Source organism: Taurulus bubalis (genome assembly GCF_910589615.1).
Source record: "Taurulus bubalis genome assembly, chromosome: 2".
NCBI classification, from domain to species: domain Eukaryota; kingdom Metazoa; phylum Chordata; class Actinopteri; order Perciformes; family Cottidae; genus Taurulus; species Taurulus bubalis.
The window spans coordinates 46,844,148-46,871,804 of record NC_136590.1 but is presented as its reverse complement, the minus strand read 5'-3'; the positions used below and the strand labels follow the sequence as shown (position 1 = coordinate 46,871,804).

The window sequence follows — 27,657 nt, the reverse complement described above, 5'->3', positions numbered from 1 at the left end:
GCTCCGTCTCAGAAGCGGGAGGCGGCAGAGCGGACGGGTACAAGGCGGTAAAACCCGGCGGGGGGTCGGGGTCGCGCGGCGGCTTCGGCGGCCCGGCGGCGGCGGTGCAGCGCTCCCCACTGGGCCAGAGGAGGCAGGAGGGCGCCGGGTCAGTCCAGCACAAGCAGCAGAGCCTCTCCAAAGCGACGGCCCCGCCGACGCCGCGAGACCGAGCCAACCAGGCGCTGAACCTCCGGGCGCTCAACCTGCAGAGCGTCAGCCGGCCGGTGGGCGGCGGAGGCGCCGGAGCGCAGGGGAACAGCGCCGGAGCGTCGCCGGCGAGGGCGAGCTTAAGGAGCGGCGGCGCGAAAGGAGGAGCGGCGAGCGGCAAAGAGACTCGAACGGCAGCGGCGGCCGGCCAGCGGTCCGGGCCAGTGACCGGCGACGGCGGAGAGACGGGCCGGCGGCGGGAGGACCGGGGGAAGGAGGCGACGCCGGGAACCGGCGGCGGCGGGAGACACGAGGAGAGGAAACACGGACTCGCCTCCCAGAACCGGAGCCTGAACGAGCTCAGCACCGGCGACTCCGACGAGACCAGCAGCAGCGAATCGGAGCGGGACGACGACGCCGAGCCGTATCCCACCGGCGGCCGGCCCGGACTCCTCGGCGGCGGCGGCGAAGAGTCGGACGCGGAGACGGACTGGCGGCCGGCCCGGAGCCTCCTGGAACAAGTGTTCGTCACCGACGTCACGGCCAACTTCATCACGGTGACGGTGAAGGAGTCGCCGACCAGCGTCGGGTTCTTCAACTCGCGGAACCACTGACGGACCCCGCTCTCAGGGTTCCTCGGGTCTTTGTTCTGAAGGAGAACGTTCTTCGTCCATCGTTCAGTTCAAGGGGTTCCGTTGTGGAACCAACACGCTGCACTTAAGAACCCGCAGACCATGAGAACCCATGAGAACAATCTGGCTCTGACACATGGCGTCTGGTGGAATCGTAACTCGTAACCGCCGGCTCCCCCGGTGGTGAAGAAGAACATGAAGGTGCTGAAAGAACAACAAGAGAACGCTGAGCGGAGACGATTAACCCAATGAGAGTTATTGATCTGTTGAGGAAAAGGAGGTGGAGAAGACTCCTCCTCCTTTTCCTCCTCTTCCTCATCCTCAGTGCCTCAGGTGCTTGTTGGACCTGAATCTGAACTAAATATGTGACTTCAGCATGTTTAACGTAAATATTTAAAAACAAACAAGTGACGTAAACGTTCTCATCCACAAACAAACAAGACTCACAAACAAACAAAACAAACATACAAACAAGACAAACAAACAAGACTCACAAACAAACAAAACAAACATACAAACAAGACAAACAAACAAGACTTACAAACAAACAAGACTCACAAACAAACAAGACTTACAAACAAACAAGACAAACAAACAAGATTAACAAACAAACAAGACAAACATACAAACAAGACAAACAAACAAGACTCACAAACAAACAAAACAAACATACAAACAAGACAAACAAACAAGACTTACAAACAAACAAGACTCACAAACAAACAAGACTTACAAACAAACACGACTCACAAACAAACAAGACAAACAAACAAGATTAACAAACAAACAAGACAAACATACAAACAAACATACAAACAAGACTTACAAACAAACACGACAAACAAACAAGATTAACAAACAAGACAAACATACAAACAAACATACAAACAAACATACAAAAAACAAACAAACAAGACTCACAAACAAGACTTACAAACAAGACAAACAAGACTCACAAACAAACAAGACAAACAAACAAACAAGACTCACAAACATACAAACCAACAAGACTCACAAACATACAAACAAACAAGACAAACATACAAACAAGTCTCACAAACATACAAACAAACAAGACTCACAAACAAACAAGACAAACATACAAACAAACAAGGCAAACATACAAACAAACAAAACAAACAAACAAGACTCACAAACAAACAAGACTTACAAACAAACAAACAAGACTCACAAACAAACAAGACAAACAAACAAGATAAACAAACAAGACAAACATACAAACAAAACAAACAAACAAGACTCACAAACAAACAAAACAAACAAACAAGACTCACAAACAAACAAGACTCACAAACATACAAACAAACAAGACAAACATACAAACAAGACTCACAAACAAGACAAACATACAAACAAACAAGACAAACATACAAACAAACAAAACAAACAAACAAGACTCACAAACAAACAAGACTTACAAACAAACAAACAAGACTCACAAACAAACAAGACAAACAAACAAGATTAACAAACAAACAAGACTCACAAACAAACAAGACAAACAAACAAGATAAACAAACAAGACAAACATACAAACAAAACAAACAAACAAGACTCACAAACAAACAAAACAAAAAAACAAGACTCACAAACATACAAACAAACAAGACAAACATACAAACAAGACTCACAAACAAGACAAACATACATACAAACAAGACAAACATACAAACAAACAAACAAAACAAACATACAAACAAGTCTCACAAACATACAAACAAACAAGACTCACGAACAAACAAGACAAACATACAAACAAACAAGACAAACATACAAACAAACAAGACTCACAAACAAACAAGACTTACAAACAAACAAACAAGACTCACAAACAAACAAGACAAACAAACAAGATTAACAAACAAACATGACTCACAAACAAACAAGATAAACAAACAAGACAAACATACAAACAAACAAGATAAACATACAAACAATACAAACAATACAAACATACAAACAAGACAAACATACAAACAAACAAACAAACAAGACAAACATACAAACAAGTCTCACAAACATACAAACAAACAAGACTCACAAACAAGACAAACATACAAACAAACAAGACAAACATACAAACAAGACTTACAAACAAACAAACAAGACTCACAAACAAACAAGACAAACAAACAAGATTAACAAACAAACAAGACTCACAAACAAACAAGACAAACAAACAAGATAAACAAACAAGACAAACATACAAACAAGACAAACAAACAAGACAAACAAACATACAAAGAAATATACAAAGAAACATACAAACAAACATACAAACAAAACAAACAGACAAACAAACAAGACAAACATACAAACATACAAACAAGACAAACTTACAAACAAGACAAACTTACAAACAAACAAGACAAACTTACAAACAAGACAAACTTACAAACAAACAAACAAGACGAACAAACAAGACAAACATACAAACAAACAAACAAGACGAACAAACAAGACAAACATACAAACAAACATACAAACAAGACAAACATACAAACAAACATACAAACAAGACAAACAAACATACAAACAAGACAAACATACAAACAAGACAAACAAACAAGACAAACAAACATACAAACAAACAAACAAGACAAACATACAAACAAACATACAAACAAGACGAACTTACAAACAAACAAACAAGACGAACAAACAAGACAAACATACAAACAAACATACAAACAAGACAAACATACAAACAAGACAAACATACAAACAAACATACAAACAAGACAAACAAACATACAAACAAGACAAACAAACATACAAACAAGACAAACATACAAACAAGACAAACAAACAAACAAGACAAACAAACATACAAACAAGACAAACATACAAACAAACATACAAACAAACAAGACAAACAAACATACAAACAAACAAGACAAACATACAAACAAACATACAAACAAGACAAACATACAAACAAACATACAAACAAGACAAACAAACATACAAACAAGACAAACAAACATACAAACAAGACAAACATACAAACAAGACAAACAAACAAGACAAACATACAAACAAACAAACAAACAAGACAAACATACAAACAAACATACAAACAAGACGAACTTACAAACAAACAAACAAGACGAACAAACAAGACAAACATACAAACAAACATACAAACAAGACAAACATACAAACAAACATACAAACAAGACAAACAAACATACAAACAAGACAAACAAACATACAAACAAGACAAACAAACAAACAAGACAAACAAACATACAAACAAGACAAACATACAAACAAACAAGACAAACATACAAACAAACATACAAACATACAAACAAACAAACAAGACAAACATACAAACAAACATACAAACAAACAAACAAACAAGACAAACATACAAACAAGACAAACAAGACAAACATACAAACAAACATACAAACAAACATACATACAAACAAGACAAACATACAAACAAAACAAACAAACAACACAAACAGACAAACAAACAAGACAAACATACAAACAAGACAAACAAACATACAAACAAGACAAACAAACAAACAAGACAAACTTACAAACAAGACAAACTTACAAACAAACAAGACAAACAAACAAGACAAACTTACAAACAAACAAACATACAAACAAAACAAACAACACAAACAGACAAACAAACAAACAAGACAAACTTACAAACAAACAAGACAAACTTACGAACAAACATACAAACAAGACAAACATACAAACAAACATAAAAACAAGACAAACAAACATACAAACAAGACAAACATACAAACAAACAAAAACAAGACAAACAAACATACAAACAAACAAGACAAACATACAAACAAACAAACAAACAACACAAACAGACAAACAGACAAACAAACAAACCCCGGCTGGGTTTCTATCTTCAGTTCTCTTTGGACCAAAGCTGTTTATGAATGTGACTTGTTTAGTTGTTGTTGTTGACAGTATTTCTTGCACTACGCACAGAATAATGTAAGCTGACGTTCTTCATCACTTATATTTACGACTTTTATACATTTTACTACGTTTTGCCGTCACAGTGTCTTCTGAAATGAGTGTTAATTTATATTTGTAAATATCGTGTGCCTCATTTACAAGCTGTTGGAAATAAAGTATAAAGAACAGAATCAACGCCTCTTTGTTGACGACCACGACCAACGTTACCTCCGACTGGCTGAGCTCGACTCACTTACCCAGAATGCATCAGCGAGGAGGAAGACGAGGTCTCTTTGTTCCCCAAAATAATGAAATACGTTAAAAAGTCCAGAATCACATTTTCTTCTTCTTTCTTTGAATAAAAGACAAACTGCGGTTTAAGTGCACAACATCCAACGTGTTTATTTCAGCTGTTAAAATACATCTTTTTTATCTTTTGGTCATTTAACGCATTCCATAAAAAACTAACAAACAACAACATTTCATCCTTTTGCTGCAAATAAATAAAAGTCAGAAGAAGTGGATTCATAAAGATGTAAAAATACACATACAAGTTTTTGTCTGTTTTGTCCCTCCCACAGTGTGTGTGTAAACACGTTTAACATTTCACAATAAAAGCCGCCTTTGTTTACGTGAACGGAGCCTTGAAATTCAAACGTCATTAAAGTTTAAAGTGTGAACTTTCTGTGTGACTGTAGTTTGATTTGTCCGGTTATTACAACGGGGCCAGACCTTTATTCTGAAAAACTAAAAACATTGTTTAGAAAATACACACTGTGACCGCAGACTCTAAAAAATGGATCCGTCTCATTGGTCCGTGGACTGATGTTATGAAGCCGTCGCCATCTTGGATTACGGCTGCTGCCATCTTTTTTTTTGCAACCAGGGACCAGGAAGTGACCATATTTTACTTTAAATGCATCATAATTTACTAAATGAACATCATGCTGCACATGAAGCATAGACTTCTATACAACCAGAGGAGTCGCCTCCTGGTGGTCAGTAGAGAGACTGCAGCTTTAACACATGAAGCATAGACTTCTATACAACCAGAGGAGTCGCCTCTTGGTGGTCAGGAAAGATAATGCAGCTTTAACACATGAAGCATATACTTCTATACAACCAGAGGAGTCGCCCCCTGGTGGTCAGGAGAGAGAATGCAGCTTTAAAACATGAAGCACAGACTTCTATACAACCTTTTCTGGTTGGATTGGTCAGGGGAAGAATATCAAGTTAAGCCAATCAGAGGCAGCGTAGAGCAGGTCATCATATTTAGTCATTAGAGTGTGTATTTCCTGAACATATGTTTTTTAATATTGGGGTTTCATAATAAAGGAATAGCTTTCTGAACATGAGATGTGAAGATGGAGATCTCATGACTGTGGGTTACGGTTAGCATAGCTTAGCACAATGACTGGAAGCAAAGGGAAACAGCTAGCCAGCTCTGTCTCCTCCGTAAAACCACATTATGTACAGAGGAAACAAACAAGCTATAATGTACGATCAAGAGTATTTCTACTCTTTGCACTTTCCCTCTGCTTTCACTCTTTATGCTAAGCTAGGCTAACAGTCTCAAGGCTCCATCTTCAAACGGAACGTAGAAAAACTGTTTTGAAATCAATCTTTTCTTTTAACTCTCGTAAATAAACTGCAGTACTACTGGAGGAGGAATACTGCAGTACAGATGTTGTACTAGTAGTATAAGTATACATCCTGCAGTATCTGTATCTGAATTAATACTTCATACGTCTTAAGCCTCATTAATCAGCTGCCACAGTTATTAATGCCCAACTGCATCCAATATATTCAATTAGCTTTTATTCCATAATTGCTATGTGCAAACATTGAAAACACTTTTAAAAGACCAGCAGCTTCTGAAGAAACACGACAGGAAGTGAAAGAAGCGGCAACACGACGTCAGGGGAAGAGGAAGTGGGGCGTTCTGGTGTTTGTTGTTGTAATACTTGTTTTGGCCACAAGAGGCAGATCATGTTTGAAATGGAAGCGTTCGTGTTTTAATTTCATTATTTAAACTTAAAATCGAATCAAAACTAGAATATTCTCTGAGACTATGAATTCATATACATTTAAAATAAAAAATACAAAAAAGTAAAACATAAAGTCATGAATTTAGGTTAAAATATAAAGAAATACATTTAAGTTAAAATATAAAGTCATAAATTAAAATATTAAATTACAAATGTAGGTTAAATTATAAAGAAATACATTTAAGTTAAAATATAAAGTCATGAATTGAACTTTACAACCTCAGTTAAACACATGAGACACAACATATATATTAATATATCCGTCTTATATTTTAAATCAGTTCATAATTTAAACTCCATTCATGCTTTTATCGCCTTCTGGGGACAACATGAGTTTTAACAACAACAAATATCTCAGAACAAAAGCTCCTGGTGAGCCGTGACCCCAGACCATAGACCCCGGACCCCGGAGCCCAGACCATAGACCCCAGACCCCGGAGCCCAGACCATAGACCCCGGACCCCGGAGCCCAGACCATAGACCCCAGACCCCGGAGCCCAGACCCCGGACCCCAGACCCCGGAGCCCAGACCATAGACCCTGGACCCCGGAGCCCAGACCATAGACCCCGGACCCCGGAGCCCAGACCATAGACCCCAGACCCCGGAGCCCAGACCCCGGACCCCAGACCCCGGAGCCCAGACCATAGACCCTGGACCCCGGAGCCCAGACCCTGGACCCCAGACCCCGGAGCCCGGAGCCCAGACCCTAGACCCCAGACCTCGGAGCCCAGACCCCAGACCATAGACCCTGGACCCCAGACCCCCAGACCCCGGAGCCCGGAGCCCAAACCCCGAAGCCCAGACCCCGGAGCCCAGACCCCGGACCCTGGACCCCAGACCCCGGAGCCCAGACCCCAGACCCTGGACCCCAGACCCCAGAGCCCCAGACCACAGACTCCAGACCCCGGAGCCCAGACCCCGGAGCCCAGACCCCGGAGCCCAGACCCCAGACCCCCTCATGCTGAACCAGGAGGCACAAACCGGACTCCGAGCTTCAGTCCAACAAACTAACCACAGCTTCAACAAATACTTCATGCCGACAAAAATACAGCTCTGGCGCTCCTGCAGCGTCTCAGGGAAAAACTCACATCTTTAATCCGAGACTACAAAAATACTTTCAGCGTTCCGGTGGTCTCGGTTATATATTCATCATGTCCTTGAACGCACCACAACAAAGGTCAAGGTCATCGGTTCAACCACAAGGTCATCGGTTCAACCACAAACAGACGAAACTGTACGTTCACTTCAAGTTGAGAAGAATCCAACAAACACAGAAACATTTCACTGAGCGGGAAAATAAAATACATCTCTGATCATGAGACATGCAGTGTGCAAAGGTCCTGGTGGGAGAAAGAGGAGGAGGAGGAGGAGGAGGAGGAGGAGGAGCAAGAGGAGGAAGAGGAAGAGGAGGAGGAGAAGAAGTGCTTGGTTTCTCGTTGCATTGGTTATTCTCTTGTAACAGTCGAGGCCAGTCTTGGTTCTGAGGCTTGGAGTTGAACCAGCAACTTTAGTTTAGTTTACAATCTCTGGAGGTCTGAGAGGAGAGACAAAGAGACAGAGAGACAAAGAGACAGAGAGACAAAGAGACAGAGAGACAAAGAGACAGAGAGACAAAGAGACAGAGAGACAAAGAGACAGAGAGACAAAGAGACAGAGAGACAGAGAGACAGAGAGACAAAGAGACAAAGAGACAGAGAGACAAAGAGATAAAGAGACAGAGAGACAAAGAGATAAAGAGACAAAGAGATAAAGAGACAGAGAGATAAAGAGATAAAGAGACAAAGAGACAGAGAGACAGAGAGACAGAGAGACAAAGAGACAGAGAGATAAAGAGATAAAGAGATAAAGAGACAGAGAGACAAAGAGATAAAGAGACAGAGAGACAAAGAGACAGAGAGACAAAGAGATGAAGAGACAGAGAGACAAAGAAACAGAGAGACAGAGAGACAAAGAGACAGAGAGACAAAGAGACAGAGAGACAGAGAGACAAAGAGACAAAGAGACAGAGAGACAGAGAGATAAAGAGACAGAGAGACAGAGAGACAAAGAGACAAAGAGATAAAGAGATAAAGAGACAGAGAGATAAAGAGATAAAGAGACAAAGAGACAGAGAGACAGAGAGACAGAGAGACAAAGAGACAGAGAGATAAAGAGATAAAGAGATAAAGAGACAGAGGGACAAAGAGATAAAGAGACAGAGAGACAAAGAGACAGAGAGACAAAGAGATGAAGAGACAGAGAGACAAAGAAACAGAGAGACAGAGAGACAAAGAGACAGAGAGACAAAGAGATAAAGAGACAGAGAGACAAAGAGATAAAGAGACAAAGAGATAAAGAGACAGAGAGATAAAGAGATAAAGAGACAAAGAGACAGAGAGACAGAGAGACAGAGAGACAAAGAGACAGAGAGATAAAGAGATAAAGAGATAAAGAGACAGAGAGACAAAGAGATAAAGAGACAGAGAGACAAAGAGACAGAGAGACAAAGAGATGAAGAGACAGAGAGACAAAGAAACAGAGAGACAGAGAGACAAAGAGACAGAGAGACAAAGAGACAGAGAGACAGAGAGACAAAGAGACAAAGAGACAGAGAGACAGAGAGATAAAGAGACAGAGAGACAGAGAGACAAAGAGACAAAGAGATAAAGAGATAAAGAGACAGAGAGATAAAGAGATAAAGAGACAAAGAGACAGAGAGACAGAGAGACAGAGAGACAAAGAGACAGAGAGATAAAGAGATAAAGAGATAAAGAGACAGAGGGACAAAGAGATAAAGAGACAGAGAGACAAAGAGACAGAGAGACAAAGAGATGAAGAGACAGAGAGACAAAGAAACAGAGAGACAGAGAGACAAAGAGACAGAGAGACAAAGAGACAGAGAGACAGAGAGACAAAGAGACAAAGAGACAGAGAGACAGAGAGATAAAGAGACAGAGAGACAGAGAGACAAAGAGACAAAGAGATAAAGAGATAAAGAGACAGAGAGATAAAGAGATAAAGAGACAAAGAGACAGAGAGACAAAGAGATAAAGAGACAGAGAGACAAAGAGATAAAGAGACAGAGAGACAAAGAGATAAAGAGACAGAGAGACAAAGAGATAAAGAGACAAAGAGATAAAGAGATAAAGAGACAGAGAGATAAAGAGATAAAGAGATAAAGAGACAGAGAGACAAAGAGATAAAGAGACAAAGAGACAGAGAGACAGAGAGACAGAGAGACAAAGAGACAAAGAGACAGAGAGACAAAGAGACAAAGAGACAGAGAGATAAAGAGATAAAGAGACAAAGAGACAGAGAGACAAAGAGATAAAGAGACAGAGAGACAAAGAGATAAAGAGACAGAGAGACAAAGAGATAAAGAGACAGAGAGACAAAGAGATAAAGAGACAAAGAGATAAAGAGATAAAGAGACAGAGAGATAAAGAGATAAAGAGATAAAGAGACAGAGAGACAAAGAGATAAAGAGACAAAGAGACAGAGAGACAGAGAGACAGAGAGACAAAGAGACAGAGAGACAAAGAGACAGAGAGACAAAGAGACAGAGAGACAAAGAGATAAAGAGACAAAGAGACAGAGAGACAAAGAGACAGAGAGACAGAGAGACAAAGAGACAGAGAGACAAAGAGACAGAGAGACAAAGAGACAGAGAGACAAAGAGACAGAGAGACAAAGAGACAGAGAGACAAAGAGACAGAGAGACAAAGAGACAGAGAGACAAAGAGATAAAGAGACAAAGAGACAGAGAGACAAAGAGACAGAGAGATAAAGAGACAAAGAGATGAAGAGACAGAGAGACAAAGAGACAAAGAGACAAAGAGACAGAGAGACAAAGAGACAGAGAGACAGAGAGACAAAGAGACAGAGAGACAGAGAGACAAAGAGACAGAGAGACAAAGAGACAAAGAGACAAAGAGACAGAGAGACAGAGAGATAAAGAGATAAAGAGACAGAGAGACAAAGAGACAAAGAGACAGAGAGACAGAGAGACAGAGAGACAAAGAGACAGAGAGACAAAGAGACAGAGAGATAAAGAGACAGAGAGACAAAGAGACAAAGAGACAGAGAGACAGAGAGACAGAGAGACAAAGAGACAGAGAGACAAAGAGACAGAGAGATAAAGAGACAGAGAGACAAAGAGATAAAGAGACAAAGAGACAGAGAGACAAAGAGACAGAGAGATAAAGAGACAAAGAGATGAAGAGACAGAGAGACAAAGAGACAAAGAGACAGAGAGACAAAGAGACAGAGAGACAGAGAGACAAAGAGACAGAGAGACAAAGAGACAAAGAGACAAAGAGACAGAGAGACAGAGAGACAGAGAGACAAAGAGAGAGAGAGACAGAGAGAGAGAGAGACAGAGAGACAAAGAGAGAGAGAGACAGAGAGAGAGAGAGACAGAGAGACAAAGAGAGAGAGAGACAGAGAGAGAGAGAGACAAAGAGACAGAGACAAAGTTTTAATACAAAATGTTAATGTTTTAATGTTCATAATATGTTTATAATATGTTTACATATTTAAATTACCTGAAGGCGTCGCTACAGCGTGCTGCTGAGGATCTCTGACACCTGGGCGTTGGTTTGGTCGTCTGAGTCGATGTCCTGCGTGGCCACACCTCCCTCTGGCCCCTCCCGCTCCTCCTCCTCCTCCTCCTCCCCATCTTCCTCCCCCTCTTTCTCCCCCTCCTCCTCCTCCTCCTCCCAGCTCCTCCTCTCGTGGTCCTTGCAGGGCTCCACAAAGATCCTGCGGACGTGGGGCCGTGGCCCCCGCTGGCGGCCCTTGCGGCTCTCCAGGACGCAGGAGGCGTGGCTGACGAAGGTGGCGGTGGCGGGCGGCGGCGGGTCCGGCTGCTTGGTGTATACCCCCTCAGACAAGGGCCCCGTGTGGCCCTCCCCGCTGTGGCCCCGGAGCCAGCGCTGGGGCCCGCTGAAGTACTGGCCCTGGTGGCTCCTGGAGAGCAGCTTGCGTTTGGCGGGGGGATCGGCGAGGGCCAGGCCGTCCTGGGGGCCCCTGGACAGAGAGAGGCCCTCCAGGGTCCTGGTGGTGCCGGACAGAGCCGGGGACGTGGGGGAGAGGGGGAGGTCTGTGGGAGGACAGACGCTGTACCTGAGAGACACAGTAGAAACCAGTTTAACCAGTAGAGAGACCAGTTCAACCAGTAGAGACCAGTTTAACCAGTAGAGAGAACAGTTTAACCAGTAGAGACCAGTTTAACCAGTAGAGACCAGTTTAACCAGTAGAGAGACCAGTTTAACCAGTAGAGACCAGTTTAACCAGTAAAGGACCAGTTCAACCAGTAGAGAGACCAGTTCAACCAGTAGAGACCAGTTTAACCAGTAGAGAGACCAGTTCAACCAGTAGAGAGACCAGTTCAACCAGTAGAGACCAGTTTAACCAGTAAAGAGACCAGTTCAACCAGTAGAGACCAGTTTAACCAGTAGAGACCAGTTTAACCAGTAGAGACCAATTTAACCAGTATAAAGACCAGTTTAACCAGTAGAGACCAGTTTAACCAGTAGAGAGACCAGTTTAACCAATAGAGACCAGTTTAACCAGTAGCGAGACCAGTTTAACCAGTAGAGACCAGTTTAACCAGTAGAGAGACCAGTTTAACCAGTAGAGACCAGTTTAACCAGTATAAAGACCAGTTTAACCAGTAGAGAGACCAGTTTAACCAGTAGAGACCAGTTTAACCAGTAGAGAGACCAGTTTAACCAGTAGAGACCAGTTTAACCAGTAGAGAGACCAGTTTAACCAGTAGAGACCAGTTTAACCAGTATAAAGACCAGTTTAACCAGTAGAGAGACCAGTTTAACCAGTAGAGACCAGTTTAACCAGTATAAAGACCAGTTTAACCAGTAGAGAGACCAGTTTAACCAGTAGAGACCAGTTTAACCAGTATAAAGACCAGTTTAACCAGTAGAGAGACCAGTTTAACCAGTAGAGACCAGTTTAACCAGTAGAGAGACCAGTTTAACCAGTAGAGACCAGTTTAACCAGTATAAAGACCAGTTTAACCAGTATAAAGACCAGTTTAACCAGTAGAGAGACCAGTTTAACCAGTAGAGACCAGTTTAACCAGTAGAGACCAGTTTAACCAGTATAAAGACCAGTTTAACCAGTAGAGACCAGTTTAACCAGTAGAGACCAGTTTAACCAGTAGAGACCAGTTTAACCAGTATAAAGACCAGTTTAACCAGTAGAGACCAGTTTAACCAGTAGAGACCAGTTTAACCAGTATAAAGACCAGTTTAACCAGTAGAGACCAGTTTAACCAGTAGAGACCAGTTTAACCAGTAGAGAGACCAGTTTAACCAGTAGAGACCAGTTTAACCAGTATAAAGACCAGTTTAACCAGTATAAAGACCAGTTTAACCAGTATAAAGACCAGTTTAACCAGTAGAGAGACCAGTTTAACCAGTAGAGACCAGTTTAACCAGTAGAGACCAGTTTAACCAGTATAAAGACCAGTTTAACCAGTAGAGACCAGTTTAACCAGTATAAAGACCAGTTTAACCAGTAGAGAGACCAGTTTAACCAGTAGAGACCAGTTTAACCAGTAGAGACCAGTTTAACCAGTATAAAGACCAGTTTAACCAGTAGAGACCAGTTTAACCAGTAGAGACCTCTCCTCTCCCCTGAACTTGTAAAGATCGTCCGCCTGGGTTACAGCATTGCTAAAAGAAGCACCTCGGTCGTTCTTTTTCTTTTACACGTTATTGCTGTACCGATGATATTATCGCCGGCCTGAATAAGGACACGGGTTTAACCGAGGCCGTTTATTATTTGTTGTTGTTATTACTTTTATTGTGACATGGGTATCTAAGGTGACCGGGGGGAAGTGACGCGGGGATTTTTTTTTGGTCTTCCCGAGCGGATTTCGGCGCACGGACTCTGGTGCTCCTGGACGGGATTACGGCGGCTGCCCTGCGCGAGTTTCCAGACCCAGCGGAGGTGGATGTGAGAGCAGAGGACTGCGCCGACAGCCAAAGCACAAAGCCCAGCTGCCGGAAGCACGCCACAAGGTAGCGCGGGGCAGGTGGACGCGGCGAGGCGCGCTCGTCACGTCTCCGCCCGACGCGGAGCGGAGTATACCAACTTTGGGGGGGTTTCTTGCGCCGCTGGACGCGTCCTCTGGGACTCCGGGTGACTTTGGGACTGTTGGGATTAAGTTGTGTTTTGGGGGAGGGGTTAATGGTTTGTCATATGTCTTGCCTTGTGGCACTGAATTTTGTTTGTTAATAACACTGAGACGCTCAACCGCCTGTTTGTTTCTGAGTGTTTTGTTTTCATGGGTTAGGTAGTCCGAGTTACCGGTATTGACAACAGATCCGCCCATGACCTTCTTAATTTAGCGTTGTGCTTTTCTCCCTCAGTTTAAGGCAGAGGGCGAATTGTTACAAACTGACCTGAGCTCATGGATCTGCAGCACGTCCGGGGCGCTGCCGCCCAGCGAGTGCAATGCCTGCTGGGAAAGATCCTGAGGCGGCGAGTAGAGCAGGTCCATCTCTCGGGGGCTCAGCGCGTCGCTGGAGTCGTAGTCGCTGTCGGTGGGCAGGAAGACCTCCGAGGACCCGTCGTCATCAGAGAAGAGCATCGAGTCTGAGGAGACAACCCCCGTTAATGTGTTCATGTGTTCATGTTGAAATGTGTTAATGTTGAAATATGTTCATGTGTTCATGTTTAAATGTGTTCATGTTGAAATGTGTTAATGTTGAAATATGTTCATGTGTTCATGTTTAAATGTGTTCATGTTGAAATGTGTTCATGTGTTCATGTTTAAATGTGTTCATGTTGAAATGTGTTAATGTTGAAATATGTTCATGTGTTCATGTTTAAATGTGTTCATGTTGAAATGTGTTAATGTTGAAATATGTTCATGTGTTCATGTTTAAATGTGTTCATGTTGAAATGTGTTCATGTGTTCATGTTGAAATGTGTTCATGTGTTCATGTGTTACACATTTAAATGCTGTTTAGATATTTAAAATATGTTTCAAATGTGTTCATATTGAAATTATTAAATGTTTAAAATGTTGAAATGTTTAAAATGTGTTTAAATGTTTAAATGTGTTTAAAATATTTAAATGTTTAAATGTGTTTAAAATGTTTAAAATGTTTAAATGTTTAAATGTTTAAATGTGTTTAAAATGTTAAAATGTTTAAATGTTTAAATGTGTTTAAAATGTTTAAATGTTTAAATGTGTTTAAAATGTTTAAATGTTTAAATGTGTTTAAAATGTTAAAATGTGTTTAAAATGTTTAAAATGTTTAAATGTTTAAATGTGTTTAAAATGTTTAAATGTTTAAATGTGTTTAAAATGTTTAAAATGTTTAAATGTTTAAATGTGTTTAAAATGTTTAAATGTTTAAATGTGTTTAAAATGTTTAAAATGTTTAAATGTTTAAATGTGTTTAAAATGTTAAAATGTGTTTAAAATGTTTAAAATGTTTAAATGTTTAAATGTGTTTAAAATGTTAAAATGTTTAAATGTTTAAATGTGTTTAAAATGTTTAAAATGTTTAAATGTTTAAATGTGTTTAAAATGTTTAAAATGTTTAAATGTTTAAATGTGTTTAAAATGTTAAAATGTGTTTAAAATGTTTAAAATGTTTAAATGTTTAAATGTGTTTAAAATGTTTAAATGTTTAAATGTGTTTAAAATGTTTAAAATGTTTAAATGTTTAAATGTGTTTAAAATGTTTAAATGTTTAAATGTGTTTAAAATGTTTAAATGTTTAAATGTTAAAATGTTTAAAATGTTTAAATGTGTTTAAAAAGTTTAAAATGTTTAAATGTTTAAATGTGTTTAAAATGTTTAAATGTTTAAATGTGTTTAAAATGTTAAAATGTTTAAATGTTAAAATGTGTTTAAAAGTTAAAATGTTTAAAATGTTAAAATGTTTAAATGTTAAAGTGTTTAAATATTAAAATGTGTTTAAATGTTAAAATGTTAAAATGTTAAAGTGTTTAAATATTAAAATGTGTTTAAATGTTAAAATGTTTAAATGTTAAAATGTGTTTAAATGTTAAAATGTTTAAATGTGTTTAAAATGTTTAAATGTGTTTAAATGTTTAAATGTGTTTAAAATGTTAAAATGTTTTTAAAATGTTTAAAATGTTAAAATGTATAAATGTTTAAATGTTACAATGTTAAAATGTTAAAGTGTTTAAATGTTAAAATGTTAAAATGTGTTTAAAATGTTAAAATGTTTAAATGTTAAAATGTTTAAATGTGTTTAAAATGTTTAAATGTGTTTAAAATGTTTAAAATGTTTAAATGTTTAAATGTTAAAATGTTTAAATGTTAAAATGTTAAAATGTTAAAATGTTAAAATGTTTAAAATGTTAAAGTGTTAAAGTGTTTAAATGTTTAAATGTTAACTTGTTAAAATGTTTAAAATGTTAAAGTGTTTAAATGTTAAAATGTTTAAAATGTAAAATGTTGAAATGTTGAAAATGTTTAAATGTTTAAATGTTTAATTGTAAAATGTTAAAATGTTTAAAATGTTTAAATGTTTAAATGTTTAAATGTTAAAGTGTTTAACTGTTTAAAATGTTAAAATGTTTAAAATGGTAAAGTGTTTAAATGTTAAAATGTTTAAAATATTAAAATGTTTAAAATGTTAAAGTGTTTAAATGTTTAAAATGATTAAATGTTAAAATGTTAAAATGTTAAAATGTTTAAAATGTAAAATGTAAAATGTTAAAATGTGTTTAAAATGTTTAAAATGTTAAAATGTGTTTAAAATGATTAAATGTTTAAAATGTTAAAATGTTTAAAATGTTAAAATGTTAAAATGTGTTTAAAATGATTAAATGTTTAAAATGCTAAAATGTTAAAATGTTAAATTGTTAAAATGTGTTTAAAATGATTAAATGTTTAAAATGTGTTTAAAATGCTTAAATGTTAAAATGTGTTTAAAGCCGGGCTCCTGAGCGGCGACTGACCGCTGGCGGCTTTCCTCCGGCGGCGCTCTGGCGAGGGCGAGGGCGTGGGCAGGTAGTCCGCAGTGGAGGAGGTGGAGTCGGTCTTGGCCGGGTCGGGGTCGCTCTCCGCCGCGGCACCGGCCAGCAGCCGGGTGACGGGCGCGCCGCCGCGCGGCTGCTTGTAGCGCGCGTGCTGCAGCGCGTCGGTGAGCCAGCGCAGGTCACGCCGCACCTCGTCCAGCTGCTGCAGGCAGAGAGGAGACCTTACTGTTCCAGTTCAACACACACACACACACACACACACACACACACACACACACACACACACACACACACACACACACACACACACACACACAGGGTTCACCTGTCTGACTCACCTGGATGTAGTCCAGGATCAACTGGTGTCTCTGTTTAGCCGTGGCCACCTCTCCGTCTGTGATGGCTTCTCGCAATGCCTGCTGGGTAATGAGGGCGTCCAGGTCCAGGACGGAGGACAGGCGGCAGTACAGACTGATGAACTTCTCTTTGTACGTGCAGAAGTGAACTGACGAAGGAATAAAGGTTAATAATCTGGATGATAATCTGGAGGATAATGGAGGATAATCTGGATGATAATGGATGATAATCTGGAGGATAATGGATGATAATCTGGAGGATAATGGATGATAATGGATGATAATCTGGAGGATAATGGATGATAATCTGGAGGATAATGGATGATAATATGGAGGATAATGGATGATAATCTGGAGGATAATGGATGATAATGGATGATAATCTGGAGGATAATGGATGATAATCTGGAGGATAATGGATGATAATATGGAGGATAATGGAGGATAATCTGGATGATAATCTGGAGGATAATGGATGATAATCTGGAGGATAATGGATGATAATCTGGAGGATAATGGATGATAATCTGGATGATAATGGATGATAATCTGGACAATAATGGTTAATAATAATGGATGATAATCTGGAGGATAATGGATGATAATGGATGATAATGGATGATAATCTGGACGATAACGGTTAATAATAATGGATGATAATCTGGACGATGATGGTTAATAATAATGGATGATAATGGATGATAATCTGGAGGATAATGGATGATAATGGATGATAATCTGGATGATAGTGGTTAATAATAATGGATGATAATCTGGATGATAATGGTTAATAATAATGGATGATAATCTGGAGGATAATGGATGATAATCTGGATGATAATGGATGATAATCTGGACGATAATGGTTAATAATAATGGATGATAATCTGGAGGATAATGGATGATAATGGATGATAATGGATGATAATCTGGACGATAACGGTTAATAATAATGGATGATAATCTGGACGATGATGGTTAATAATAATGGATGATAATGGATGATAATCTGGAGGATAATGGATGATAATGGATGATAATCTGGATGATAGTGGTTAATAATAATGGATGATAATCTGGATGATAATGGTTAATAATAATGGATGATAATCTGGAGGATAATGGATGATAATGGATGATAATGGATGATAATGGATGATAATCTGGAGGATAATGGATTATAACCTGGGGGATTATCAATTAAAATCTGGGTGATAATTGATGATCATTTGGAGTGGAATCAGTGAGAAATGGCCTGTAGCAGGTCATAATCTGGAGGTCATAATATGGACAACCCGTGACAATCTGGATGACGAATCTGTGACTTTTGGTAAAAGTGACATAAATGTGATCCCATGTTCAGAGGTTTTCTCAGTGAGAAGCAGCTGGTGAGGAGGTCAGAGTGGAGGGAGTATTGTGCAGTGTGGGTGTTATTGACAAATTCTTGTTTGTGTGTGTGTGTGTGTGTGTGTGTGTGTGTGTGTGTGTTTGTGTGTGTGTGTGTGTGTGTGTCGTTACCCAGCTCAAACATCTGCAGAGGGAGGTGCAGGAAGCCTGAAAGGGAGGTGTACGGGTTGGACTGTCCGGGGGCGGAGCAAACGTCGTCGGCCGCCGGCAGCAGCAGCAGGAAGGAGACGTTGTGACCAAGTTCCACCACCTCATGAGTGTAGAGACGGAAGAGACGGGCCTGCGCACACACACACACACACACACACACACACACACACACACACACACACACACACACACACACACACACACACACACACACACACAAAATATATATATACATATAGAATATCTTTATGTCATCATTTCAGAATACTAGATGGTGTCTTTACCTGAGGCAGAGGTAGGTTCAGGTGCTTCAGCAGGGACTTGATTGACGTCTGCAGCTCGTAGTACAGTAAAGGGGCGTGGCTTTCCGCCTCCTCACCCTGGTCGCCTGCAGCCGAAAGGGTCTGGATCCAGTCCCACTCCTCCCTGAACAACAAATGCACTACATGTATTATAATTATTTTTCCCTATAATCTTATTTTCTCATTGCACAGCTCATGTCTTCCTCTGTTGCTCTGCCTTCAGCCTGCAGCACTGCTTTCAGTGCAGCTGGTTTTAAAGATAGTTTCATCCAATCACATTTCACCTCTGTGTCTCTTTGTCAGCAAAGCAGTTCAAGCCTTAGCAGATTAAAGTTCACAGAGAGGACGCTGTGGTTGATTGTCATGGACTTCAATAAATCAGATCTTTAGTTTGACAAGCTGGGCGTATTCTTTGACGTTCATCGCCTGAGAAATGGCGTGGATGTATATGATTGGTCAGTGGCCCAGCGTGACCATTAACATGCACTGTGATTGGTCAGTGGGGCAGCGTGACTTCTGTCAACAAAAGAAGAAAGAGAAGAAGAAGAAGCTAGAAGCTCAGGCTAAAGCCTGAGAAACGGACTTGCTGGTGGATTTACTGATGACGTCTTTCGCACAGAGGGATACGGGTATCTGGTGAGTGAAATGCATATATATATATATATATATATATAGAGATATATATATATATATATATATTAATGTGGAAGTGAGAATATTTCGTCTCTAAAATCGATATGTAACGTTGCCCTCACAGATCATAAATCATGACTCACACCTGGACACGTTGCCGTTGTCCCGGACGCGGCTGTGACACAGCAGGTTGGGGGTCCGCTGGGAGACCAGGACCCGGATCTGGTCCACAGAGCTGCTGAGCTTCAGGTAGCCCAGGTAGAGGCCCGGAGACAGCCGGAGACCACTGCGCCTCTGGTACGCCAAGATGTCCTGGAGGAGGAGGGGGGGAGTTTAGAGTTATAAGCGGCGGGCGCCACTGAGCACCGAGCTAAGCTAGCGTCAGTGGCCGCTCACCTGCATGGTGATAACCAGCACGTCCAGCGCGTAGGGCTCCTCAGGTGTGCTCAGAGACTTCCTCTGGCTCTGCAGCTTGCTCACCTGCAGCCACTTCCCACTGAGCGACGGGCTCTCCACGTCGCGCACCGTCACCAGCAGCACATTGCCGTGCCGGTCCTTGATGGGCTCGTAGTGGACCCGGCCCAGGTTGTGGGTCCCCAGGAGGTTCTGTACACACACACACACACACACACACACACACACACACACACAAGCTATTCAAATTGACGTTGATATTTGTATATATTTTTTGTATTTTTTGACGATTATAACGTTTTAGTAAAACGTTATAATCGCTTAGTCATGATGGGGAGCATACGGAATTATTCAAATGTAATGATCTTTTGAAAAAAATAAATGTTGACCTGCATCTGGCTGGCGGCGCTCAGCATCTTGTGTCGAGCCTGCAGCGTGGAGGACGAGGACGAGGACACGGACATGCTCTGCTTCAGCCAGCGGACGTCCTCCCACATGCAGGACAGCTGAGGGGAGACAGACACACGCTGCAACAATGTTGCTCTCTTTGACAGACACACGCTGCAACAATGTTGCTCTCTTTGACAGACACACGCTGCAACAATGTTGCTCTCATTGACAGACACACGCTGCAACAATGTTGCTCTCATTGACAGACACACGCTGCAACAATGTTGCTCTCATTGACAGACACACGCTGCAACAATGTTGCTCTCATTGACAGACACACGCTGCAACAATGTTGCTCTCATTGACAGACACACGCTGCAACAATGTTGCTCTCATTGACAGACACACGCTGCAACAATGTTGCTCTCATTGACAGACACACGCTGCAACAATGTTGCTCTCATTGACAGACACACGCTGCAACAATGTTGCTCTCTTTGACAGACACAAGCTGCAACAATGTTGCTCTTACCGTCAGTCAACAAAGAGGTTTGTTTTAAAGTCACATTGTTTGTCAATAAAAAGTTAAAAATAATAATTCATATTCTGTTTTTAAGTGCGTCTCCTCCTTTACTTAAAAACAGACTATGAATTACTATTTGTAACTTTTTATTGACTTGCTTTGCATGCTGGGTAATGGCCTCACCTTGGTGAACCACAGGAAGTCCTGCATCAGGGAGCTGCTGTAGGAGTCGTCCACCTCCACGATGGGGATCTGGTCCTCGGCCGTCACCAGAAGGCTGTCCTGGTGGTGGAAGACCGCGGCCAGGTAGATCCCTCTAGAGACCGGGTCCATGTTAAGACCAGGAGGAGGAGGAGGAGGAGGAGGAGGAGGAGGAGGAGGAGGAAGAGAAGAAGAAAAAACACTCGTCATGAAAACACATGAATAGATTTCAACATCTTCATAACTATTATTATTGTTATTATTATAATAATAATAATAATAATAACAATAATAATAATAATATAGTAATAATAATATAGTAATAATAATAATAATAATATAGTAATAGTAATAATATAGTCATAATAATATTAAACAAACCTTTTCAGAGTTTTCACAAACTTGTTGGAGGAGTTGAAGAGATGCTTCAGACCTCTGGAGACGGACTGCTTCCTGCTCGGGTTCTGGAGCTTTGAGGAGTCTGCAGGAGGAAGAGGAGGAGGAAGAGGAAGAAGAGGAGGAGCAGGAAGAAGAGGAGGAGGAGGAGAAAGAGGAAGAAGAGGAGGAAGAGGAGGAAGAGAAAATAGAGGAGCAGGAGAAAAAGGAGGAGGAGGAGGAGAAAGAGGAAGAAGATGAGGAAGAGGAGGAGGAGGAGAAAGAGGAAGAAGATGAGGAAGAGGAGGAGGAGGAGGAGGAGGAGGAGAAAGAGGAGGAAGGAAGGAAGAGATTCATTGATTTTCATCAATAACATTTATCTTCTTTTGTAAAAAATCAGTGTTGACAAAGGTCACTGTGTGTGTGTGTGTGTCTGTGTGTGTGTGTGTGTGTGTGTCTCTGTGTCACCCTGTTCAGGTACTCTGTTCTCTACCTGTTCAGGTTCTCTGAACAGCACTCACCTCCGCAGCAGTAGTGTGTGTGTGTGGCTCGGACCTGCTGCAGTAGACGCTCCATGGCTTCGATGTGGCCCCGCCTCCTGGGCTCCCGACCGCTGCTCTCCCTCCAATCTGAACAAAAGACCAGAGGATGAACCGTGAGAGGATGAACCGTGAGAGGATGAACTGTGAGAGGATGAACTGTCAGAGGACGAACTGTGAGAGGATGAACCGTGAGAGGATGAACTGTCAGAGGATGAACCGTGAGAGGATGAACTGTCAGAGGACGAACTGTGAGAGGATGAACTGTGAGAGGACGAACTGTGAGAGGATGAACTGTGAGAGGACGAACTGTGAGAGGATGAACTGTGAGAGGACGAACTGTGAGAGGATGAACTGTGAGAGGACGAACTGTGAGAGGATGAACCGTGAGAGGATGAACTGTGAGAGGATGAACCGTGAGAGGACGAACCGTGAGAGGATGAACTGTCAGAGCATGAACCGTGAGAGGACGAACCGTCAGAGGATGAACCGTGAGAGGATGAACCATGAGAGGACACCAGGTGATGCGAGAGGACAAAAGAGGACGAACCGCAAGGGGCTAAATGTCATTACGCTTGTTGGTGCAAGTGAACCGTTGACGGTTAAGAGATCAATAATCAGCAGTATTGATGAGGGACGATCAGAGTGAGAGGAGGATGGAACTCACTGGACGGAGCTGCAGACGGAGGGAGGGAGGAGGCAGGAGGACCCCAGCCCTTCATGTTGTAGGCCGACACCCGGACGAAGTACAGTCGACCCTGAAGGAGAAACACACGGCAGCACATGAACACACCTGGGGTCAGACACCTGGGGTCAGACACCTGGGGTCAGACACCTGGGGTCAGACACCTGGAGTCAGACACCTGGGGTCAGACACCTGGGGTCAGACACCTGGGGTCAGACACCTGGAGTCAGACACCTGGGGTCAGACACCTGGAGTCAGACACCTGGGGTCAGACACCTGGGGTCAGACACCTGGGGTCAGACACCTGGGGTCAGACACCTGGTGTCATAACCAGGGTCATCACCTGGGGTCAGACACCTGGTGTCATAACCAGGGTCATCACCTGGGGTCAGACACCTGGTGTCATAACCAGGGTCATCACCTGGAGTCAGACACCTGGTGTCAGACACCTGGGTCATCACCTGGTGTCAGACACCTGGTGTCAGACACCTGGGGTCAGGTGTCATTGTGTGTCTCTTTGTAGTCATTGTGTGTCTCTTTGCAGTCATTGTTTGTCTCTTTGTAGTCATTGTTTGTCTCTTTGCAGTCATTGTTTGTCTCTTTGTAGTTGTGTGTCTCTTTGTAGTCATTGTGTGTCTCTTTGTAGTCATTGTTTGTCTCTTTGTAGTCATTGTGTGTCTCTCTGTAGTCATTGTTTGTCTCTTTGCAGTCATTGTTTGTCTCTTTGTAGTTGTGTGTCTCTTTGTAGTCATTGTGTGTCTCTTTGTAGTCGTTGTGTGTCTCTTTGTGTGTCTCTTGCTGGTTGTGACCCGTGCTGTGGATCTGGAGCTCATCAGTCGGTCTCGTTCTCGTGTTTTTCTCAGAATGTTTTCTGTGGAGCATCTGAGCCGCTTGATGCTCCACAGTGTCAGACGGTGATGCACCGTGGAGGACACACACAACAGACACACAACGACATCGAGAGAAGAGACACCCAAACATGTCTGCATGAGCCTGTCAGCTTGGAGGAGGAGGAGGAGGAGGAGGAGGAAGAGGAGTAGGAGGAAGAGGAGGAGGAAGAGGAGGAAGAGGATGTTACCGTGGTGAGGCTGCTGATGGTGCTCTTGAGTGTCTGCAGATTATCCAACACGATCTCTCCAGCGCACACAGAGAAATCCTTCAGGCAGCTCCACTCCACTACACACACACACGCACACACACACACACATACACACACACACGCACACACACGCACACACACGCACACACACGCACACACACGCACACACACACACACACACACAGGCAAAAACAGACAGAAACAGACGATTAGAGACGAGCAGCTAGAAGGTTAACGGTGATTTCCTCGTCTCAGGAGGAACTATTGATTTTTAATGAAAAGACCGTTTACTGCCAGCGCTGGGTTTGTGTGTGTATGTGTGTGTGTGTGTGTGTGTGTGTGTGTGTGTGTGTGTGTGTACCTCTGTACTTGGTCACCACGGTGGAGTTGAGACACTGCGGCTCCTGGAAGCTGACGGTCAGGGTGCTGCTACTGCTCACGCTCAGACGAACCATAGACGGGGCCTCCGGGGCACCTGAGCAGGGGCAGGAGAGGCGTAACTCGTTTATAGAACATTAAGTCTATTGATCAGCAGATATGATCAACCAATATCTCTTTGTGGTTGTTTTGCATCTTGTTTTCCATCTTTGTGGTTGTTTTGCATCTTGTTTTGTCTCTTTGTGGTTGTTTTGCAACTTGCTTTGTCTCTTTGTGGCTGTTTTGCATCTTGTTTTGTCTCTTTGTGGTTGTTTTGCAACTTGTTTTGTCTCTTTGTGGTTGTTTTGCAACTTGTTTTGTCTCTTTGTGGTTGTTTTGCATCTTGTTTTGTCTCTTTGTGGCTGTTTTGCATCTTGTTTTGTCTCTTTGTGGTTGTTTTGCATCTTGTTTTGTCTCTTTGTGGTTGTTTTGCATTTGTTTTGCATCTTTGTGGTTGTTTTACATCTTGTTTGTCTCTTTGTGGTTGTTTTGCATTTTGTTTTGTCTCTTTGTGGTTGTTTTGCATCTTTGTGGTTGTTTTGTATCTTGTTTTGTCTCTTTGTGGTTGTTTTGCAACTTGTTTTGTCTCTTTGTGGCTGTTTTGCATCTTGTTTTGTCTCTTTGTGGTTGTTTTGCAACTTGTTTTGTCTCTTTGTGGTTGATTTGCATCTTGTTTTGTCTCTTTGTAGCTGTTTTGCATCTTGTTTTGTCTCTTTGTGGTTGTTTTGCATCTTGTTTTGTCTCTTTGTGGTTGTTTTGCATTTGTTTTGCATCTTTGTTGTTGTTTTACATCTTGTTTTGTCTCTTTGTGGTTGTTTTGCATTTTGTTTTGCATCTTTGTGGTTGTTTTGCAATTTATTTTGTCTCTTTGTGGTTGTTTTGCATGTTGGTTTGTCTCTTTGTGGTTATTTTGCATCTTGTTTTGTCTCTTTGTGGCTGTTTTGCATCTTTGTGGTTATTTTGCATCTTGTTTTGCATCTTTGTGGTTGTTTTTCATCTTGTTTTGCATCTTTGTGGCTGTTTTGCATCTTGTTTTGTCTCTTTGTGGTTGTTTTGCATCTTTGTAGTTGTTTTGCATCTTGTTTTGCATCTTGTTTTGTCTCTTTGTGGCTGTTTTGCATCTTGTTTTGTCTCTTTGTGGTTGTTTTGCATCTTTGTAGTTGTTTTGCATCTTGTTTTGCATTTTGTTTTGTCTCTTTGTGGCTGTTTTGCATCTTGTTTTGTCTCTTTGTGGTTGTTTTGCAACTTGTTTTGTCTCTTTGTGGTTGTTTTGCAACTTGTTTTGTCTCTTTGTGGTTGTTTTGCATCTTGTTTTGTCTCTTTGTGGCTGTTTTGCAACTTGTTTTGTCTCTTTGTGGTTGTTTTGCAACTTGTTTTGTCTCTTTGTGGTTGTTTTGCATCTTGTTTTGTCTCTTTGTTGCTGTTTTGCAACTTGTTTTGTCTCTTTGTGGTTGTTTTGCAACTTGTTTTGTCTCTTTGTGGCTGTTTTGCATCTTGTTTTGTCTCTTTGTGGTTGTTTTGCAACTTGTTTTGTCTCTTTGTGGCTGTTTTGCAACATGTTTTGTCTCTTTGTGGTTGTTTTGCATCTTGTTTTGTCTCTTTGTGGCTGTTTTGCATCTTTGTGGTTATTTTGCATCTTGTTTTGCATCTTTGTGGTTGTTTTTCATCTTGTTTTGCATCTTTGTGGCTGTTTTGCATCTTGTTTTGTCTCTTTGTGGTTGTTTTGCATCTTTGTAGTTGTTTTGCATCTTGTTTTGCATCTTGTTTTGTCTCTTTGTGGTTGTTTTGCCTCTTTGTGGCTGTTTTGCAACATGTTTTGTCTCTTTGTGGTTGTTTTGCATCTTGTTTTGTCTCTTTGTGGCTGTTTTGCATCTTTGTGGTTATTTTGCATCTTGTTTTGCATCTTTGTGGTTGTTTTTCATCTTGTTTTGCATCTTTGTGGCTGTTTTGCATCTTGTTTTGTCTCTTTGTGGTTGTTTTGCATCTTTGTTGTTGTTTTGCATCTTGTTTTGCATCTTGTTTTGTCTCTTTGTGGCTGTTTTGCATCTTGTTTTGTCTCTTTGTGGTTGTTTTGCAACTTGTTTTGCAACTTGTTTTGTCTCTTTGTGGTTGTTTTGCAACTTGTTTTGTCTCTTTGTGGTTGTTTTGCATCTTGTTTTGTCTCTTTGTGGCTGTTTTGCAACTTGTTTTGTCTCTTTGTGGTTGTTTTGCATCTTGTTTTGTCTCTTTGTGGCTGTTTTGCATCTTTGTGGTTATTTTGCATCTTGTTTTGCATCTTTGTGGTTGTTTTTCATCTTGTTTTGCATCTTTGTGGCTGTTTTGCATCTTGTTTTGTCTCTTTGTGGTTGTTTTGCATCTTTGTAGTTGTTTTGCATCTTGTTTTGCATCTTGTTTTGTCTCTTTGTGGTTGTTTTGCAACTTGTTTTGTCTCTTTGTGGCTGTTTTGCAACATGTTTTGTCTCTTTGTGGTTGTTTTGCATCTTGTTTTGTCTCTTTGTGGCTGTTTTGCATCTTTGTGGTTATTTTGCATCTTGTTTTGCATCTTTGTGGTTGTTTTTCATCTTGTTTTGCATCTTTGTGGCTGTTTTGCATCTTGTTTTGTCTCTTTGTGGTTGTTTTGCATCTTTGTAGTTGTTTTGCATCTTGTTTTGCATCTTGTTTTGTCTCTTTGTGGCTGTTTTGCATCTTGTTTTGTCTCTTTGTGGTTGTTTTGCAACTTGTTTTGGAACTTGTTTTGTCTCTTTGTGGTTGTTTTGCAACTTGTTTTGTCTCTTTGTGGTTGTTTTGCATCTTGTTTTGTCTCTTTGTGGCTGTTTTGCAACTTGTTTTGTCTCTTTGTGGTTGTTTTGCATCTTGTTTTGTCTCTTTGTGGCTGTTTTGCATCTTTGTGGTTATTTTGCATCTTGTTTTGCATCTTTGTGGTTGTTTTTCATCTTGTTTTGCATCTTTGTGGCTGTTTTGCATCTTGTTTTGTCTCTTTGTGGTTGCTTTGCATCTTTGTAGTTGTTTTGCATCTTGTTTTGCATCTTGTTTTGTCTCTTTGTGGCTGTTTTGCATCTTGTTTTGTCTCTTTGTGGTTGTTTTGCAACTTGTTTTGCAACTTGTTTTGTCTCTTTGTGGTTGTTTTGCAACTTGTTTTGTCTCTTTGTGGTTGTTTTGCATCTTGTTTTGTCTCTTTGTGGCTGTTTTGCAACTTGTTTTGTCTCTTTGTGGTTGTTTTGCATCTTGTTTTGTCTCTTTGTGGCTGTTTTGCAACTTGTTTTGTCTCTTTGTGGATGTTTTGCATCTTGTTTTGCATCTTTGTGGTTGTTTTGCATCTTGTTTTGTCTCTTTGTAGTTGTTTTGCATCTTGTTTTGCATC

The 27,657-nt window shown here is 41.1% G+C and overlaps 2 protein-coding genes across 2 annotated transcripts in view; one reads left to right on the top strand and one right to left on the bottom strand.

Moving 5' to 3' along the window:
* LOC306753276 (chromobox protein homolog 2-like) overlaps positions 1-908 on the top strand; it is a gene marked incomplete at its 5' end in the record, with an annotated part of 4,023 nt that extends 3,115 nt beyond the window's left edge. The window contains one exon of the mRNA XM_079237144.1: positions 1-908. This exon is cut by the window's left edge and continues 595 nt beyond it. Within this exon, the coding sequence (XP_079093270.1) occupies positions 1-803 (803 nt within the window). The 3' untranslated portion in view covers positions 804-908.
* A 10,463-nt stretch (positions 909-11,371) lies between these two features.
* The window catches only part of ankfn1a (ankyrin repeat and fibronectin type III domain containing 1a), a gene marked incomplete at its 3' end in the record, with an annotated part of 40,643 nt that continues 24,357 nt past the window's right edge, over positions 11,372-27,657 (bottom strand). Inside the window, exons 5-21 of the mRNA XM_079237967.1 lie at positions 24,241-24,354; positions 23,859-23,956; positions 22,763-22,853; positions 22,078-22,185; positions 21,563-21,662; positions 21,164-21,296; positions 20,457-20,573; positions 20,050-20,259; positions 19,799-19,965; positions 19,003-19,144; positions 18,680-18,848; positions 17,144-17,310; positions 16,785-17,007; positions 14,243-14,435; positions 13,779-13,991; positions 11,570-11,939; positions 11,372-11,434 (exon numbers count right to left, since the gene is read on the bottom strand). Coding sequence (XP_079094093.1) covers positions 11,372-11,434; positions 11,570-11,939; positions 13,779-13,991; positions 14,243-14,435; positions 16,785-17,007; positions 17,144-17,310; positions 18,680-18,848; positions 19,003-19,144; positions 19,799-19,965; positions 20,050-20,259; positions 20,457-20,573; positions 21,164-21,296; positions 21,563-21,662; positions 22,078-22,185; positions 22,763-22,853; positions 23,859-23,956; positions 24,241-24,354 — 2,678 coding nt within the window. The remainder of the gene's footprint in view (positions 11,435-11,569; positions 11,940-13,778; positions 13,992-14,242; positions 14,436-16,784; positions 17,008-17,143; positions 17,311-18,679; positions 18,849-19,002; positions 19,145-19,798; positions 19,966-20,049; positions 20,260-20,456; positions 20,574-21,163; positions 21,297-21,562; positions 21,663-22,077; positions 22,186-22,762; positions 22,854-23,858; positions 23,957-24,240; positions 24,355-27,657) is intronic.